The sequence below is a fragment of the Pelophylax lessonae genome (assembly GCF_965119305.1).
Source record: "Pelophylax lessonae genome assembly, chromosome: 8".
Lineage (NCBI taxonomy): Eukaryota > Metazoa > Chordata > Amphibia > Anura > Ranidae > Pelophylax > Pelophylax lessonae.
Genome location: NC_138775.1, coordinates 179,993,099 through 180,011,790, shown reverse-complemented (window position 1 = coordinate 180,011,790; position 18,692 = coordinate 179,993,099). Strand labels below are relative to the sequence as shown.

At 47.6% G+C, this 18,692-nt stretch overlaps 1 protein-coding gene across 1 annotated transcript in view; it reads right to left on the bottom strand.

Annotated features, from left to right (window-relative positions):
- The window catches only part of SASS6 (SAS-6 centriolar assembly protein), a 56,542-nt gene extending 38,305 nt beyond the window's left edge, over nt 1–18,237 (bottom strand). The window contains exons 1-2 of the mRNA XM_082265525.1: nt 18,016–18,237; nt 5,225–5,285 (exon numbers count right to left, since the gene is read on the bottom strand). Coding sequence (XP_082121651.1) covers nt 5,225–5,285; nt 18,016–18,086 — 132 coding nt within the window. The 5' untranslated portion in view covers nt 18,087–18,237. The remainder of the gene's footprint in view (nt 1–5,224; nt 5,286–18,015) is intronic.
- Between the last annotated feature and the right edge of the window lie 455 nt (nt 18,238–18,692).

Here is an 18,692-nt window from a genome sequence, read left to right as displayed (position 1 = left end):
TCCTGACCCTTAATAGAGTAGGCCTGCACCATCATCTGTCTGATCCATCTGGAAATAGCCACAGCAGACGAGGTCAGCCCTTTTCGGCGTCCATCCATAAGGGCAAATAGCGAATCCAATTCCGGAAAGACCCAGTCGCTGCCAGGTACACCCTGATCGCCAGAATCACATCCAAAGAATGCAAGCCAATGTCTTTAGGGTGCTTAGGACACAAGGAAGGCAACACAATGTGTTCATTTAAATGGAAAGCAGAGACGACTTTAGGAAGGAAAGACTGGCAGGGTTATGAAGCACCACTTTGTCTCTGAACAACCAGGCAAGGTGAACAATACAACAGTGCAGCCAACTCCAACACCCTGCGCGCAGAAGTAATAGTCACCAAGAAAGCTACCTTCTGCGACAAAGTAAGCAGAAGAAGTTTACAAATATTTTCAAAAGGCGGATTCTGAAGAACCGACCGCACCAAATTAAGGTCCCACGGAGGTAACGATGACCTCACCAGGGGAGCCAGGTTGCAGACCCCCTGAACAAAGGTGTGAACCAAGGAATTTGTGGCCAATGGGCGATAAAGAAAAAATTGCCTGGGACGAAAACTGGCCTTAGATGATACCCAAGGCCAAACGCTGATCTACACCTCTTTGGAAAAATTCCAAGACACGAGACACCAAAAAGGAACTGGGGAACCCCCCCCCCCCCCAATAGCGTAGGATACCCCTCTATCCTTCAGCACCTGGCTTTCAATAGCCAAGCCGTTAAAGCCAGCGACTGTAGAGCAGGATGGCAGATCTGCCCTTGAGCTAAAAGATCTTCTCTGAGAGGGAGTCTCCAAGGGACATCGGCGACCAGCCGTACCAGGTCTGCGTACCAAGACCTGCGAGACCAGTATGGGGCCACTAAGATGACTGGAATCCCTTCTGCCTCGATTCTTCGCAGGAGTCTCGGCGGAAGAGTTATCGGAGGAAATGCATATATCAGAGGATACTGGTCCCAAGGGGCCACCAGAGCGTCTATGGCGTCAGCCAGAGGATCCCGTGACCTTGCTACGAACCTTCCTGTTGAGACAAGAGGCCAACAGGTCCACATTGGGAGTCCCCAACCGGAGACACAGTTGATGAAACACCTCCGGGTGGAGAGACCATTCTCCCTGATCCAATGTCTGCCGACTGAGGTAGCCCGCCTGCCAAATTTTCCACCCCTGGAATATGCACAGCAGAGATGACTGGAAGGAACCTTTCTGCCCACCTTAGAATGCCGGCTACTTCCCTGGCTGCTAGGGCACTTTTAGTGCCCACTTGATGATTGATATATGCCACGGCTGTGGCATTGTCCGATTGAATCCTTATTGGGCACCCCTGTAGACGATCCGTCCATTGGGTCAGGCAAAGCCTGATCACCCGAATTTCCAGGATATTGATCAGTAGGCTGGACTCTCCTTCAGAGTCCAAACCCCGTGAGCACAATCCGTGCCCAAGACACCTCCCCATCCAGACAGGCTGGCATTCGTGGTGATCACCGTCCAGTACAGGAGGAGAAAGGATTTTCCCTGCCGAAGCGCCGGAGAGAGGAGACACCAGATTAGGGACTCCCTCGTACCCCGGATCAACAGGTTTAAATTGTCTAGAAACTGTGGATTCTTGTTCCACTTGGCAAGAATCTCCTTTTGCAGATATCTGGTATGGAACCTCCTCGAAGGTGGAGATCAGGCCCAGCACTTGCATGCTGGTCCTGAGAGATCACTGCCGGTTGGACAACAGGAGCCGAATCGCATCCTGCAACTTGGGGTTTCTCCTCCAGAAGAAACACCCGGGCTGAGGGCAAATCCAGGGTTAGGCCCTGGTAGTCCAGTTTGGGGGACGGGACCAGATTTTTGGAAATTCAGTTTCCACCCTAATTCTTGCAGTTCGCACCAAAATATTCAGATTGCCTTGTAAGGCATTCGGAGACTCTGCTCGCAGAAGGAGGTCATCCAAGTACCCCAGTACCGCAATCCCCTTCTGCCGTAGCAGACACCAGGGCCAAAACTTTTGTGAACACCCGAGGAGCCGAGGCGAGACCAAAAGGATAACGACACAAATGGGTAGTGCTCCTCGCCCACAGCAAAGCAAACGAAACACTGATGCCTGACATATTGGGATATGAAGGTAAGCTTCCTTGATGTCGATTGAGGCCAGAAAAACCCCATGATGAAGGATGCAACTACCGTGCAAATAAACTCCATCTGAAATTTATGAACTCGAACAAAGCAGTTCAAGGCCTTCAGGTTCAGGATTGGCGGACCTTGCCTTCCCTTCCTGAGTATAGTGAAGAGGTTTGAATAAAACCCCTGAAAGTGTTCCGATTGTGGAACCGGTACAATGACCCCTTGTGGGAGCAGGTCCTGTACCACCCCAAGAAGCCCTCGTAGGCCATCTGGCACAAGTTGGGAGAGGAAGAACCTTGCAGGAGGCAAGGACCAAAACTGGATCTTGTAACCGGACCGAATCAACTCGTAGACCCATTTGAATCAAGGTCCACGGATCCAGAAAGAAGCGAAAACATCCTCCAACCCCAGATACGGCTGAGGGCGCCCCTTCAGGCAGAAGTGGGCTTGTCTGTGGTCCCTGAAGAACCCGCTCTCGGCTTACCAGGCCAGGGTCTCTTCAAACCTCCTGCGGGGTTACGGGCGGATTTTGACCCCTGGTTCTTATATCCCAAGAGATGAAATAACCGCTTATGGACCGAGAACAAAGGGCCACGTTTGCGACGAGACTCTTTGCTCCTGGTAGCCATGCGGAAGCAGAGTACTCTTACCATCTGTAAGACCCTTAATGATCTCCTCCATGGAAGCTCTGAACAGGCAGTCTCCTACATAGAGGAGATCAGTACCTTCTTGGAAGCCTGATCTGCAGACCAGTATTTAAGCCATATCATGCGGTGAAAGGTCACCGCTGTCACAGACACCCTGCAAGCTAAGGAGGCCGCATCAAGAGATGCATTACAGATATACTGCAACCCCTGGACCAACTTGTCCGCCAGATCAGAAGGAGGTTGCCCTTCTTCCAAATCCTGGCGCAGAAGCTTCGTTAAGGTCTGGGAAACCAAAGTTATGGCAATCACTGGCCGCAAAATGGAACCGCCAATGGTAAAAAGGTATCAGACCAGAGATTCAGCTCTCTTGTCAAAAGGGTCCTTAAAGAATGGAGAGTCCTCCACCGGGAGAAGGGTGGCTTTAATTAACCTGGAAACCTGGGCGGCACAGTGGTGTAGTGGTTAGCACATTCACCTAGCAGCAAGAGGGTCACTGGTTTGAATCCCAACCACGACACTACCTGCCTGGAGTTTGCATGTTCTCCCTGTGCCTGCGTGGGTTTCCTTCGGGTACTCCGGTTTCCTCCCACACTCCAAAGACATGCTGGTAGGTTAATTGGATGCTGTATAAAAAAAACAAAAAAACAAAAATTGCCCCTACTGTGTATGTATGCGAGTTAGGGACCTTAGATTGTAAGCTCCTTGAGGGCAGGGACTAATGTGAATGTGCAATGTATATGTAAAGCGCTGCGTAAATTGACAGCGCTATACAAGTACCTGAAATAAATAAAACCTTAAAGTCCACCACAGGTGATACTGTCAGTTTCTTTAATAGGGACTCTTCAAAAATATACCTTCTAGCGAAACGCTTGGGTACCCCGCTGACTCGTGACAATGCTGTTGGAATAGGCGAGAAAGGGGAATACCTTTGCCGCCTTTGAGGCTCTGTGGGTACCAAAGTGCACTTGCGCAGCCGACACAGCCATAGCTGTGTCCTCCAATTTTAAAGTTTCCCCAACTAATACAATCAGTGCATCCACTAGCACCTTTTCATGCGCAACAAAATTAACAGTTGTACATAGTAAAATCAAAAATCTTTTTTACAATAAATAGAATTTTAAAATAATATAAATATTACACATATATATATATATATATATACACACACACACACACTTAATTTTGGTCTCATGATCATGTAATTCCTAATTATTTGTTTACATCACATCTAAAAATGTGGTGAATTAGAGCCCATTCACACTAGCACGACTTGTGAGGCGACTTGTGTTGCCCCAGGTCGCTTGACATAAAAGCAATGTTAATCAATCAGTGCCGTCTTAATTGCCACTACTGAAGTCGCTCCAACTTCAGAAAAGGGTCCTGTACTACTTTGAGGCGACCTGTGATCCGACTTGTCCCATATACTTCAATGGGAGTCGCCTCCTTATCTTAATTGAAGCGACTTGTTATCAGACTTTCCAGGAAGAAGAAAGATTAGCCAGGCATTCCCCACATTGCAGCCATGCCTATATGGTATAATATATATATATATATATATATATATATATATATATATATATATATATATATATATATATATATATATATATTCCATTATCTCTGCTTGGTCTGTGTGAGTGGCACTGGTGGACACAGATAAGTGGCACTGGTGGACACAGATAAGTGGCACTGGTGGACACAGATAAGTGGCACTGATACGTGGCACTGATACGTGGCACTGGTGGGCACATATGTGGCACTGGTGGGCAATGAGGAAAGGAGTAAAAAGAAAACCGAAAAGGGGAATTAGGTCACAACACATCATATTCTGATTGGCCAAACAAGTCACACAAAATAATTCACAAGTCGCGGTAAAGTCGCTCCGACATGGGGCGACTTATGGTCGCGGCAGTGTGAACCGGCTCTTATATACATATTTATTATTGGTATTTTTTAACTGATTATTTTTTATGATTTGATCTTTCATTATATTCTCCGTACATTTGTTTTTGTTATATTTTAGTGAACGGTTCTTTTGCACTGAATGGGGCACAACTTGTCAGGGAACCAAGTCACCTGACAGGTCGCCCTAGTGTGAACCGAGCCTAAGTCTAGGGGTGGAGGAAGATGATGCAATACTCTATTCCTTTCTGTGGCAGGCTTCCTCCACCCATCCCCTGAAGCCTCTTCTTTAGGGCACTTCAGCTGGCAGTTGCAGGGTCACACCATCACATACAAAGCATTCATAGTACCTACCTATAAGAGAGCAATTGCATGAAGACTGCTGAGATGTTATACTAATGAGACAATTCTACCAGACATAAAAGCCAAGTGCTATAAAAATCAATGGTTAAATTCACTTTTTTTTCCGTAGTAGAGCAAATATCATCAGCCTTCTTCCAATAAACATCAGATTACAGATGAAAAGTACACATACCTTTTTATGGACAGGTGTGGTAGCTACATGCAGCTCTATGCAGATACGGATCCTTTGGCACCTGGAAGACATCAAGAAGCATCACATTAGGAAAAATCACATCATTCTGAAGCAATGCTAAACATTTAGTAAAACAAAGCATCAGGAGGGGCTAAACATATTTAAACAGATATTAAACCAAAAATGTACTTTAATACAGCTTACCAATCCTTTGTTCTGGTGACTGCTTTTTTTTTTTTTTTTTTTATGGATTTTCCCTCTATTTTTACCTTTTAACCTGGCAAGAAACACTTTCTGTCCTACAGTGTCTCCACAAAGGACAGCAGCATTATCAATCTGGGATGAGGGTAGTGTTAGACAGACACAAAGATTTGGATGGATTTATTTAAATGAAAAATGTATCAAACCCAAAAATAAAAATGCAATATTACAGCCTACCAATCTTATGCCTCGTACACACGCAACGATTATTGGCCGTGAATTTTCGGCCAACGTCCGATCGGCCGATTTTCGGCTTGTTAGTATGATGCTTCCGACAACAGACTCAGACTTTTCGGCCGAAAAAAATCTGGTGTGCAGACTATAAAATTTTTGTTGGCCGTCAACACAACGGCCGATTTTCCGTCAGTCAGTACAGATTTCGGCAGACAAAAATCTGATGAGCAAGACTGGGCATGCTCAGAGAAGAAAAAAAACACACGGAAAGTAAACCAGCACATGACATCACTTCAGAAGTAGATTTTTGTTGGCCGAGAAAATTCGTGTGCAGTCTAGGCACATTCCAACCAACAAAACACAACTCTGGACAAAAGTCGGACGATCGGTCGGCCGATAATCGTTGCGTGGGTACGAGGCATTACATGTTGTGGCTGCAGTGGATTTAGCCAATAACACATTTCCTGTTTTAGGGTGTCTGCTTTCCGGATGAGGTTGTAATGCAGACACCTTTGGACAGCAGCACTGCGAGTCTGGGACGAGGAGGGTGTTATATTAGCAGATTTCTACTTGACTAACAAATTGGGAGTTGAACTCCTGCTAAAAACTTTATAAGCAGTTACAGCAGTTTTTTTTTTCTGTAGCCTGGGTTTGCAGCGCTCTTGTCCACCGCCATACGGACCAGTCTGTCTATACTACACACACAGCCAGTGCTGCAGCTGTTCTCCCAGCCCATAAAAGAGCTAAAGCAAGCAAGATGTTTAGCAGGGCTGTGGTACAGTTAGAGAGCGCTGCACACCACCGGGACAGCAGAGAACAGTGCAATTGGCTGCTATGGGAACAGCCTGGCATTGTTAGAAATAAAGTCATCAGAGAGTTCATCATGCTGTGGACTGGATGGGACTACAAGTCCCAGCAGTGCAGGGTGTTGGAAGAGGGAAAATAGAGAATCTTTAGGCTTGGGGCAGTCATGTGGAGGACAGAAAGAAGTGGCCATCTGAGTAGGGTGCTGTTCTGGGGGGGAGAGAGGGAGGGATTCTTCTGCTGTGTCTAAATAGAGGTTACAGCTGTGAGAGATGTCCACTGCCAGGTCCTGAACCATCACTGACAATCAGTTCCGTAAGGCTCCGTTCACATGTAGGCGTTTTGGGGCGTTTTTGGGGCGTTTTTCTGCTCTAGGATCAGCTCTCAAAACGCCCAACAAGACAAATCCTATTCATTTCAATGGCCCCTGTTCACATCTGAGCGTTTTGAAGCTGTATACAAAACGCCCAACGCTCAAAAAAGTACATGAGCTTCTTTTTGGGCAGATTACAGGCGTTTTCCATTGATCTCTATTGAATCTAAAAACGCCTGCACAAAAATCGCGGTAAAAATCGCGGTAAAATCGCGGTAAAAATCGCCGCAAAAATCGCGGTAAAATCGCGGTAAAAAACGCGCGAAAAACGCTACGCTCAGGTGTGAATGTAGCCTAAGAGATTGTCACTTCCTGGCCCCAAGTCATTACCGACGTTAAAGCATATGTAACCCTAAAAATTATATTTTTATATATATATATATATATATATATATATATATATATATATATATATATATATATATATATATATATATATATATATATATATATATATATATATATATATATATATATATATACATACACACACACACACACATACACATACATACATACATACACACACAGTGCTTTGTGAAAGTATTCGGCCCCCTTGAACTTTGCGACCTTTTGCCACATTTCAGGCTTCAAACAAAGATATAAAACTGTAATTTTTTGTGAAGAATCAACAAGTGGGACACAATCATGAAGTGGAACGAAATTTATTAGATATTTAAAACTTTTTAACAAATAAAAAACTGGAAAATTGGGCGTGCAAAATGATTCAGCCCCTTTACTTTCAGTGGAGCAAACTCTCTCCAGAAGTTCAGTGAGGATCTCTGAATGATCCAATGTTGACCTAAATGACTAATGATGATAAATATGGAGAGCCTGACATTCCTTTTTCCTGGCAAGCAACCAGACAGTGCTCGTCACACTGCAAGGTCTGTCCCCTCCCAGGGTGCAGTGCTAGAGACAGGCAGGGAGGTGAGTAGGAGATAAACAGTGCAATGTTAAAAAACATTAAAAGTTTAAGGCCGGTGTTCTATCGAATAATGCCTCCCGTCAAAAAATGCATCCAACGAACTATGCATGCACAGTATGCAACGTTACTCCAGCTGATTTCATAATCAGCTGGTGTGATCACACTGTGCATGCGCAATTTCTCGGAGGCATAACCTGACAAGAGGAAAACCATGGAGGATGTAGAATCTAAGTGTCAGATTCTGCCTCGCTCTCTGCGCATGTGCGTGACTGAAAATTCAAGTTAGACTTACCGGTAACTTGTTTTCCAATAGTCTTTCAGGACAGCACCTTAGAGAGATGGCTCCTCCCTCTCCTCATCAGGAAACACCCCATCCACCAGATTTTAAAAGGAGGCTTCTCCCACCATTCATCAGTTTGTAGAAGAGTACCTCCGGCCCATGCTGGAACACATAAACAGATATGGTTAATCACAGCAATACATTTTATACAATAGGGCGGGATCCTCCTGCTGTCCTGAAAGACTATTGGAAAACAAGTTACCGGTAAGTCCAACTTGAATTTTCCCTAAAACGTCTTTCAGGACAGCACCTTAGAGAGGATTATCGAGACTTACTCAATTTAGGGAGGGACCACAGCTTGCAGGACCTTTCTGCCAAAAGCCTGATCTTCAGCTGCCAAAAGGTCCAACCTATAGTGTCTTGCAAATGTAAAGTAGCTTGACCACGTAGCCGCTTTGCAGATCTGATCTGGAGTGGCACCAGCTTTCTCTGCCCATGTAGTGGCTAACGCTCTAGTAGAGTGAGCTCTGATCCCCTGTGGGGGAGACAATTTCATTTGGGAGTAAGCCTCTGAAATAGCGGATCTGAGCCATCTGGCTATTGATCCTTTTGATGCCTGGCGACCTTTTTTGTTGCCAGAGAAAAGAACAAAAAGAGAGTTTGATGATCTAAACTCTTTAGTAACCTCCAAGTAATGTATAAGGACCCTTCTTACATCTAGGCAGTGAAAGCTTTTTTCCTTATCTCCTGATGGATTAGGGCAGAAGGTAGGTAACACAATTTCTTGTGAGCGGTTTCTCGTTGAAGCTACTTTTGGGAGAAACCCTGGATCCGTCTTGAGAATTATCCTGTCTGGATATATGGACAAGAAAGGTTCGATAGCTGATAAAGCATGTAATTCACTGATTCTTCTTGCTGATGTTATTGCCACCAAGAAGACCGTCTTGAGGGTAAGGTTTTTTAGTGTAACCGTTTCTAGTGGTTCAAAAGGTTCCTTTGTGAAGGCCTGAAGGACCACCGACAAGTCCCATTTGGGGAAGCTTCTGACAGGCACTGGTCTGGAGCGGGTAAGGGCCCTGAAGAATCTGATGATTAAAGATTCTGAAGAAATGGGCCTTTCCAAGAATACCCCCAGGGCTGTAACTTGTACCTTGAGGGTACTTACTGCCAAACCTTTTCCTGCGCCCTCCTGTAGGAACTCCAAAATTGAAGTAATACTGTTCAATTTTTGATCTTTAGATTCACACCAGGTATTATATGTCTTCCAAACTTTTGCATATATATTCCTTGTGACTTTTTTCCTATTGGAAAGTAGAGTAGCAATTAATGCGTCTGAAAATCCTTTCCTTTTCAGCAGTTGCTCCTCAGATACCAGGCGGTGAGCTTTAGCTTTTCCACTTCTGGATGATAGACTGGACCTTGAAGCAGTAGGTCTTGACGAAGAGGGAGCTGAAAAGCAGGTTTGACTGATAGTTTAAGGACAGTCGAAAACCAAACCCTTTTGGGCCAATAAGGTGTGATCAGGATCACTGAGGCTCTTTCCATTTGGATTTTTCTCAATACCAACGGAATGAGCTGGAAGGGGGGGAAGGCATACCCCAACCTAAACCTCCAGGGATGTGCCAGGGAATCTACTCCCAGAGAGTTGTCGTTTCTGTGGAGTGAGAAGTAAAGTGGAAGTTTTGCGTTTTCTTTCGTTGCAAACAGATCCACCTCTGGCTTTCCACAAGTCTTGGTTATCAACATAAAGACTTCTGGGTTCAAGCTCCATTCTGCTTCTCGGATCTTCTGCCTGCTTAAATAATCCGCCACACTGTTTAATGTACCTTTTAGGTGGATTGCTGACAAGGAAAGTAACTGCCTTTCCGCCCATTGCAGAATTTCCGTTGCCAACAGCTGTAGGGTTTTGCTTCTTGTGCCCCCTTGCTTGTTTAGATATGCCACCGTAGTGGCATTGTCTGAAAGGACTTGAACATGAGTCCCCTGAAGATTTTGAGAGAAGGCAGCTAGGGCTAAGCCGACTGCCTTTAACTCCTTCCAATTTGAGGATTTCCTTGTCTCGGTCTGAGACCAAACCCCCTGTGCCAGGTTTTGGTTCCAGTGGGCTCCCCACCCCCAACTGCTGGCATCCGTTGTTAACCTCTGGTCTGCTGGGAAGGACCAGGCCAAACCCTGGGACAGGGTTATCTGATTTCTCCACCACCAAAGGGACCTCTTGACCTTGGTGGGGATCATTACCTTTAAGTCCAAAGTCTCTGGATTGTGATCCCAGATTCTGAGGAGGAAATATTGGAGTGGTCGAAAATGAAGCCTCGCCCATTGGACGGCTGGAATTGATGCAGTCAGATTTCCAAGGACTGACATGATCTCTCTGATCGACCACCACTGATTTGTTTGTAGCCTTGCTACCAAATTTTGTATTTTGACCTGTTTGTCTTCTGGTAGGAAGATTCTTTGTTCCACAGAGCATATCTGAAACCCAAGGAACTGAACCCGTTGAGCCGGTGTGAGATTTGACTTCTTGATATTTACTATCCATCCCAGAGACTCTAGATGACCTCTTGCCTTGTGCAGGTCCTCTTGAAGTTTTTCCTTTGACGGGGCAAAGAAAAGCAGGTCGTCCAGGTAGGGCACCACAGAGATTCCCTGAAGGCGGAGGGGGGCTAAACACTCTGCCATAACCTTCGTAAAAATACGAGGGGAGGATGATAGCCCGAAAGGGAGTGCTTTGAATTGGATGTGAAGCATTTCCTTTCCCAGATTTACCGCCAACCTTAGGAATTTCTGTGAGCGAGGGGCAATAGGGATATGTAGGTAAGCATCCCTTAAATCGATTGATGCCATGAAGCATCCTTTTGTTAACAGGGTTCTGACTGTAAGAATTGAGTCCATTCGAAACTTTTTGTACAGAACTGACCTGTTTAGTGGTTTCAGATTCAATATAAGACGAAAATCCCCCGATGGTTTCTTTATCAAAAATATGTGGGAATAAAATCCCTGATGTTGTTCCTCCACTGGTACTGGACAGACAACTCCCTGTCGCCTCAGGTCCTTTAGCAGGTCCATCATAGCCAGGGCTTTTTCTGCATCTCTTGGGAGGCTTGTGACAAAGAACCTTTCGGGTGGCGTCTCTGCAAACTCTATGTTGTAGCCTTGTGACAGCATATCCAGAATGTATTGACTTTCTGTCATGGCTGCCCAATAGGGGAGGAATTCCCTCAATCTTCCTCCCACCGGCAATGCTTTGTCATTGTGTTTTGTTGGTTGACACAGGAGGATGGAAGAGAACACCTCCTTTCCCTTTGGGTTTTTGTGTCGACCAGTTTCTTCTTTTCTCCTGGGGTCTGCTATTTTGCTGAGCTTTTTGAGGTCGAAAAAGCTTCTTTGCTGCCTGTTTCTTCTTCACAGGAAAAGACTTCTTTTTGTCCGCTGTTCTATCTAGAACAGAGTCTAGCCCAGGCCCGAATAGTAGATCCCCTTGAAAAGGAAGTCCACACAGCTTATTTTTAGAAGCCGTATCTCCAGGCCATGTCTTTAACCAAAGAGCCCTTCTGGCTGAGTTGGATAAAGCTGCAGATCTTGCTGTCATCTTCACTGACTCTGCTGAAGCGTCAGCAATGAAGGCTATGGCCGTGGAGAGCGTGGAGAAGGAATCTAAAATTTCCTGTTTAGGTGAATCTGCTGTGATGTGTGCTTTTAGCTGGCTAAGCCAGTATTCCAGATTCCTGGACACACAGGTTACTGCCATGGCAGGTTTCAGATTCCCCATGATGGTTTGCCAGGATCTCTTAAGTTGCTGGTCCATCTTCTTATCCATGGGATCCCTCAGGACTCCCATGTCTTCAAATGCTAGGTCTGTTGACCTAGAAACCTGGGAGAAGGCTGCATCAATCTTTGGCATCTTATTCCAGGGAGCTCCTGGGTCCTCATCAAAAGGAAATCGCCTTTTAAAGGCTTTAGGGAAGAAGGTTTTCTTTTCCGGATCAGCCCACTCATGTTTTATTGCATCTGAGATGGTCTGATGCACTGGGAAGATACGGCCCTTAGGCTCTTCCAAGCCTGCATACATTTTGTCATGTAGGGACAGTTCCTTCTTTTCCTCCTCTAGACCCAGGGTGATGTAAACTGCCCTCAGGAGACCATCCACTTGCTCTAAGGATAGTTTGTATTTAGTGGGCCTACTTTGTGCCCCTCCCTCCTCTTCTTCCTCTGAATCCTCTTTGGAATGTGAGGGGGAATTATCTCCTTGGGTGGAAGGAACCCCTTCTGTCCCCACCGAAGGAACCAACTGTGAACCCTGAGAGGACAGTGAGGCTGATGGCTGACTCAAGGCAGGATCCTGTAGGGATGACCGAAAAGATTGGATGGTAGCATCCAATTCCTTCCTCACAGATGCGACTAGATCGGCACAAACTGTAGATGCTTCTTCCTTTACTAGTGCATCAATACATCCCTGGCAAAGTGTCTTTTTCCAGCTTTCCGACAACTTTGCTTTGCATGAAGTACACTTTCTCTTGGAAACAATTTCCGAGCTTTTAGCCTGGAAGACATGAATGGGAAAACATACACATGCTTCTTAAGAGTCAGCCTGATTCTCAGGGTCACCAAGGTGCACAGAAAGACATTTTTAAGGGAAGTCCCATGTGCCCTGACAGGCCCCCAGCCACCGGGGGGAAAGATAAAAGGGATGGAGAGAGACCCCACAGTAAGATAGGCCATATAAAGATACCCCTTACCTGGGCCTTACTGGTGCCTGTGCCTGTCCCACTCGCTGAAGAAGCTTCCATCGCTTGGCAGCGGTATCACCCGTGGCTTCGGTACCGGTTCCGGAGACCAAAGCGCACCTGCACTGGACCGGATCCGGAATAAGGCACCAGCTTGCTCCTCCCTTCTTCCTCTGCGTCCGGCGGAAATGACGCCATACGCCCCCTGCAGAACGCTGCCCTTTCCGGAACCTCACTTCCGGTCCGGACGAGCGTCACTCGATCCGGAGAAATGGCGGCAAATTTGAAAAAAAAAAAAGGCGGCGGAAGCCTAAGAAAAATCGTTCCGCTCCTCCAAGATGCCTTCCCAGGGCTGTGCTCTGCGGGGTCCTGACTCAGCCTAGAGCACTGAAGAGGAAGAAGGAGCCCATGCACTGCAGTCGGTCGCGTGAATGGGAGAAGCAATCGTCTCCAAAAAAGGGTAGGTGGACGTAGGAAGCCCGGTCTCTCAGGATAGCACCTTAAGAGCCCAGCTCCCCACAGAGGTGTTCCTCGGCCGGAGGAAACACAAAAACTGATGAATGGTGGGAGAAGCCTCCTTTTAAAATCTGGTGGATGGGGTGTTTCCTGATGAGGAGAGGGAGGAGCCATCTCTCTAAGGTGCTGTCCTGAAAGACGTTTTAGGGAAAACTATTCTTCTTGGGCGGATTATTCTAAGGGCTCTTTCAAACGGGCGGTCCGATCAGATCCGCCTGTCAGTTTTTTAGGCGGATCTGATCGGATCCTCCATGCAGCTCTATGGGGCAGTGGGTGTCAGCGGAGACACCTCCGCTGACACCCGCTGCCATCCGCATCCGATCCTGTGTGTGAAATCTGGACGGATGGAAACCCTATTTTTTCATCCGTTCAGTAATCGGATCGGATGTGATGAGAGCGGACAAGCGGTCCGCTCTCATCCGATCCCCCATAGAGGGCAGCGGGGGCTGAGACACCTCCCTCTCCGCTCTGCAAGCAGAGATGGAGCTGTCATCCGCCGGCTCAGTGGGGATCGCGGATTGATCCCCGCTGAGCTACACGGATCCGCCTACGGAGGTGGACCGTTTGAAAGAGCCCTTATTTGATATTCCTTTTAAGCGGATTCTTGAGAAATTGCGGGAATATTGTCATGAATACAGTACATGTTCACACAGCTCTGACGGGGACAAATAGAAGTATATCTAAACTCGGATGTAAAGGGGCACCCTGATGGGGACACCAGATGTAAAGGGGCACCCTGATGGGGACACCAGATGTAAAGGGGCACCCTGCATAATATTTAAAAGATGTATGGCTTCCCCCCCTTATACTTACCTAGGTGGATGCAGTATCGGTCAGATGCTGCATCTGTCCCCCGGCGCCTCTGCATGGAGAACCAAGCAATTGAACACCGCCAATCGCTCAGTTCTGACAGCTCCCTGAGCAGAGAGCTGACTGAGCAGCTCTCTGCTCTACCTTCTCCTCGCTCATTAGAGCAATAGGCTGTGGAGGAGCAGGGAGCAGCCAGCTCAGGCTCCCAGCAGCTTGGTGAGAGGCTGAGCTGGGCGTCGGTCCAGGCACCTGGCGGATCCCAACTTCAATGATGCTGTGGTGCCTGGACTGACTTCTGTGACGTCAGCAGAGAGCGGACTTCAGCCCGCTCTCTGCTGAAATCAGGTCACAGGAGTCCAAAACTAATTGCACTCTTGTGACCCATAGAAGTACAGTCAAACCAGCTTTGGCTGTACATCTCCTATAACACACTGCACTGTATACAATGTGCTGTGTGTGTTCTTTTAAATCTTAGTGTGTTATATTGAGCCCAGTGCTTTATACATTGTACCATACATAACGCAGTACACACTGAGGGCTCTATAACACACTGTGCATTTGCAGTGACCACAACTGGACATAGCGGGGGGGGGTTGGTGGAATGTCCAACTGATGTCACTGCGGTGGCGTGTCGGCTGGCTCCGATTATTTATAGAATTATAGAAGTAAAAAGGTGAGAATTTACATTTTGCTAAGTGTTTAATAAAAAAATCGTATTTTTGCGATCTAGACCATCAATTTGCACCTGCAGACTAATGGCCTTTAAATTGGAATGAAATTTAATTATTTTTCCTTTACGTCTACAAGGATGATGGGGATTGGAGCTGGGGGCTTAGGCAGCTGTACATCCTGTCAGGAACATGCTGAGAATTGTAGTCCAGATAATTTTTTTTTCCCTTTCCATGCATTGATTAGCAGTCTTACACATGAATTTCTATTGAATAATCTTGGTGATCATCTCAGGCCTAAGAAGGAATCTGCATTAGCTCCTGGAACCTGGCTACAATCTTGTAAAGATAAGGATCCAACTCCCTATCACTGTCCCTCTATCACACTCTTTCTCACGCTGTCACTTATTCTCTCGCTCTGTGTCCCTCTCTCAATCGCTGGGTGACAAGAGTGGGAGAGAGATAGAGATAGAGACAGTGGGGAGACACTCTGTGGCAGTAAGTGCATAACACTGTGCCTCCATTTCTCTCACGATTATTTTTATTTTATTTTTTTTGCTTAATTTAGTGTTTTTTTGATTAGCTAATTAATCCTGTAATTAATACAGACCCCTCAGTAAGCCCCCCTCCCACTACAGACCCCTCAGTAAGCCCCCCTCCCAGTACAGACCCCTACAGTAAGCCCTCCCACCTATTACAGACCACTTACTAAGCCCCCCCCCCAGTTCAGACCCCTCAGTAAGCCCTCCCACCTAGTACAGTATGTACTGGGTGGGAGGGCTTACTGAGGGGTCTTCACTGGGAGGGGGGGCTTACTAAGGGGTCTGTACTGGAAGGGGGGCTTACTAAGTGGTCTGTACTGTACAGACCACTTAGTAAGCCCCCCTCCCAGTACACTAGTACAGACCCCTCAGTAAGCCCTCCAACCTAGTACAGACCCCTTAGTAAGCCCCCCCCCTCCCAGTACAGACCCCCCAGTAAGCCCTCCCACCCAGTACAGACCCCTTAGTAAGCCCCCCTCCCAGTTCAGACCCCTCAGTAAGCCCTCCCACCTAGTACAGGGCTTACTGAGGGGTCTGCACTGGGAGGGGGGGGGGCTTACTAAGTGGTCTGTACTGGGTGGGAGGGCTTACGGGGGGGTCTGTACTGGGAGGGGGGCTTACTAAGTGGTCTGTACTGTACAGACCACTTAGTAAGCCCCCCTCCCAGTACACTAGTACAGACCCCCCAGTAAGCCCTCCCACCTAGTACAGACCCCTTAGTAAGCCCCCCCCTCCCAGTGCAGACCCCTCAGTAAGCCCTCCCACCTAGTACAGACTGTACTAGGTGGGAGGGCTTACTGAGGGGTCTGCACTGGGAGGGGGGCTTACTAAGGGGTCTGTACTGGGTGGGAGAGCTTACTGGGGGGTCTGTACTGGGAGGGGGGGCTTACTAAGTGGTCTGTACTGTACAGACCACTTAGTAAGCCCCCACTCCCAGTACAGACCCCCCAGAAAGCCCTCCCACCCAGTACAGACCCCTTAGTAAGCCCCCCTCCCAGTTCAGACCCCTCAGTAAGCCCTCCCACCTAGTACAGGGCTTACTGAGGGGTCTGCACTGGGAGGGGGGGGCTTACTAAGTGGTCTGTACTGGGTGGGAGGGCCTCCTGGGGGGTTTGTACTGGGAGGGGGGCTTACTAAGTGGTCTGTACTGTACAGACCACTTAGTAAGCCCCCCCTCCCAGTACAGACCCCCCAGTAAGCCCTCCCACCTAGTACAGGCCATTACAAGCCGGTGTAGCGCCGCAGCTGGGTGATCGGGGAGGATGGCGAATGTGTTGCGGCAGAAGCTGTGGCAGTACAGGGAGTACAGGGGTGCTGGAGACGGTCAGCGCTCACCTCTCGTCTCCGACGGAGCCCGGCGGGGGAATTTCACCCGGCCGGCAATGCTTCAAGCGGCGCGGCGGCCGTCCGGGGGCGTGTGACGTCACGCGTTGACGCGTCAACGCTTTTTCCGCACGTCGACGATTTTTTGTAGTCTACTACGTCGACGCAGCCCTATACTATACTCATGACAATATTGCCGCAATTTTCCAATAGGCATAATCTTCTCAATAAGAATAGTTTTCCGTCGCGCGCATGCGCAGGGAGAGAAGCAGAATCTGACATTAAGATTCTACACCCTCGGTTTGCCTTGTCGGATAATGCATTATTCGACAGGACACCGGCAATACACAGTTCGAATCTCGGCTGGTGTTTCTGTCAGATTAGCAAACCCATCAGATCCAGCTGACATTCGAACCGTCTTTGGCTGGCTTGAATCAGACAGTAATGTGTGTAATATCAGATATTACTTATGGTCTCATGCGCATGGGCAGAAATCCTAAAAAAAAATAGCCAGGACAGCGATTACGCATAAAATACATATTATAGCTTAATTTATGCCGTACGAAATAAACGTGTAAAATGTATTCATGTGGCAAAAAAATGTATACTCTAGCCCAGGGGTTTCCAAACTTTCCAAACAAAGCCAGTTTACTGGCCTTTCGTGCTGGTTCACACTATAGCGATGTCAGACATCGCATGCGATTCGCACCGCACTGCTATGCAAATCACCTTCGATGTCTGTGCAATGCGAATTCAGCCATACATATTGTATGGCTGAATTTGCATCGCATTCAGACCAAAGTTGTGCAGGACCCTTTTTTGGTCCGCACCAGAATCGGATCGCATGGGTGTTCACCCCTATGCGATCCAATTCCTTTACGAATCGACAGTTTTCACTGCGATATGCATACTAATGTGGGGGTGTCAGTAACTTTGTATTGACACTCCCTGCAGTTCGCATATTGCAGTGTGAACTGCCTGCGAGTCGGGTGCGATGCGGGAACCCGCAGTGGATTTGCAGGGTTCCTGCATCACACCAGTGTAAACTGGGATTAAGACTTTAGGGAGGGAGGGGGACCAATTTGAAAAGAAAATGCCCCATCATTGGTATTGAGGGAAATAACAGTGCCCCACCGTTGGGGTCAGTGAGAGGAACTGTGCCCCACTGTTAGTGTCAGTGGGGGAAATATTGTCCCAAGGGCTGGATAAAAGCAGGCAAGGGGGGCGCAGTTTGGAGACCACTGCTCCAGCCAATAAAATGAGTTTATGCTTCTAAATGCCCCTTTACATGCGCACCCATAAATGCACATACATACGTAACAGACACACATCTGGAGCATGAATTTATACACACGTGCATGTAGCCTATATATGTGAATATATATTACCTCTCTTTGGAGTCCTGGCCTCTCATCAGAACCTTCAGCTCCCTGCTGAGCAGCTCCTGGACTTGAGACATGGTGCGCACCGGCCTATGTCTGCGCTATTCACTTACTAACAGAGTTCCCGTGTCTGCAGGGATACCTCCTGCTCCTGTCTGGCTGCACCCAGCCTCTCAGAGCTCCATTAATCTCACAAGAGTCCTGCTGTCCCCCCTATAATACCCTGTGCCCAGCTTCCCTCACCCTTAGCTGTGTACTGTGTCTGGCTCCTCACAGGAGAACCCCTCTCCGTGTACCCCGGCCTCTCTATCACCTCACAGGACACCCCCTCTTCCTATACCCCAGTCTCTCTATCACCTCACAGGACACCCCCTCTTCCTATACACCTGCCTTTCTATTACCTCACAGGACTCCCCCTCTTCCTATACCCCAGCCTGTTACCTCACAGGACACCCCTTCTTCCTGTACCCCAGCCTCTCTATCACCTCACAGGACACCCCTTCTTCCTGTACCCCTGCCTATCACCTCACAGGACACCCCCTCTTCCTATACCCCAGCCTGTCACCTCACAGGACACCCCCTCTTCCTATACCCCAGCCTCTCTATCACCTCACAGGACACCTTCTCTTCCTATACCCCCTGCCTATCACCTCACAGGACACCCCCTCTTCCTATACACCTGC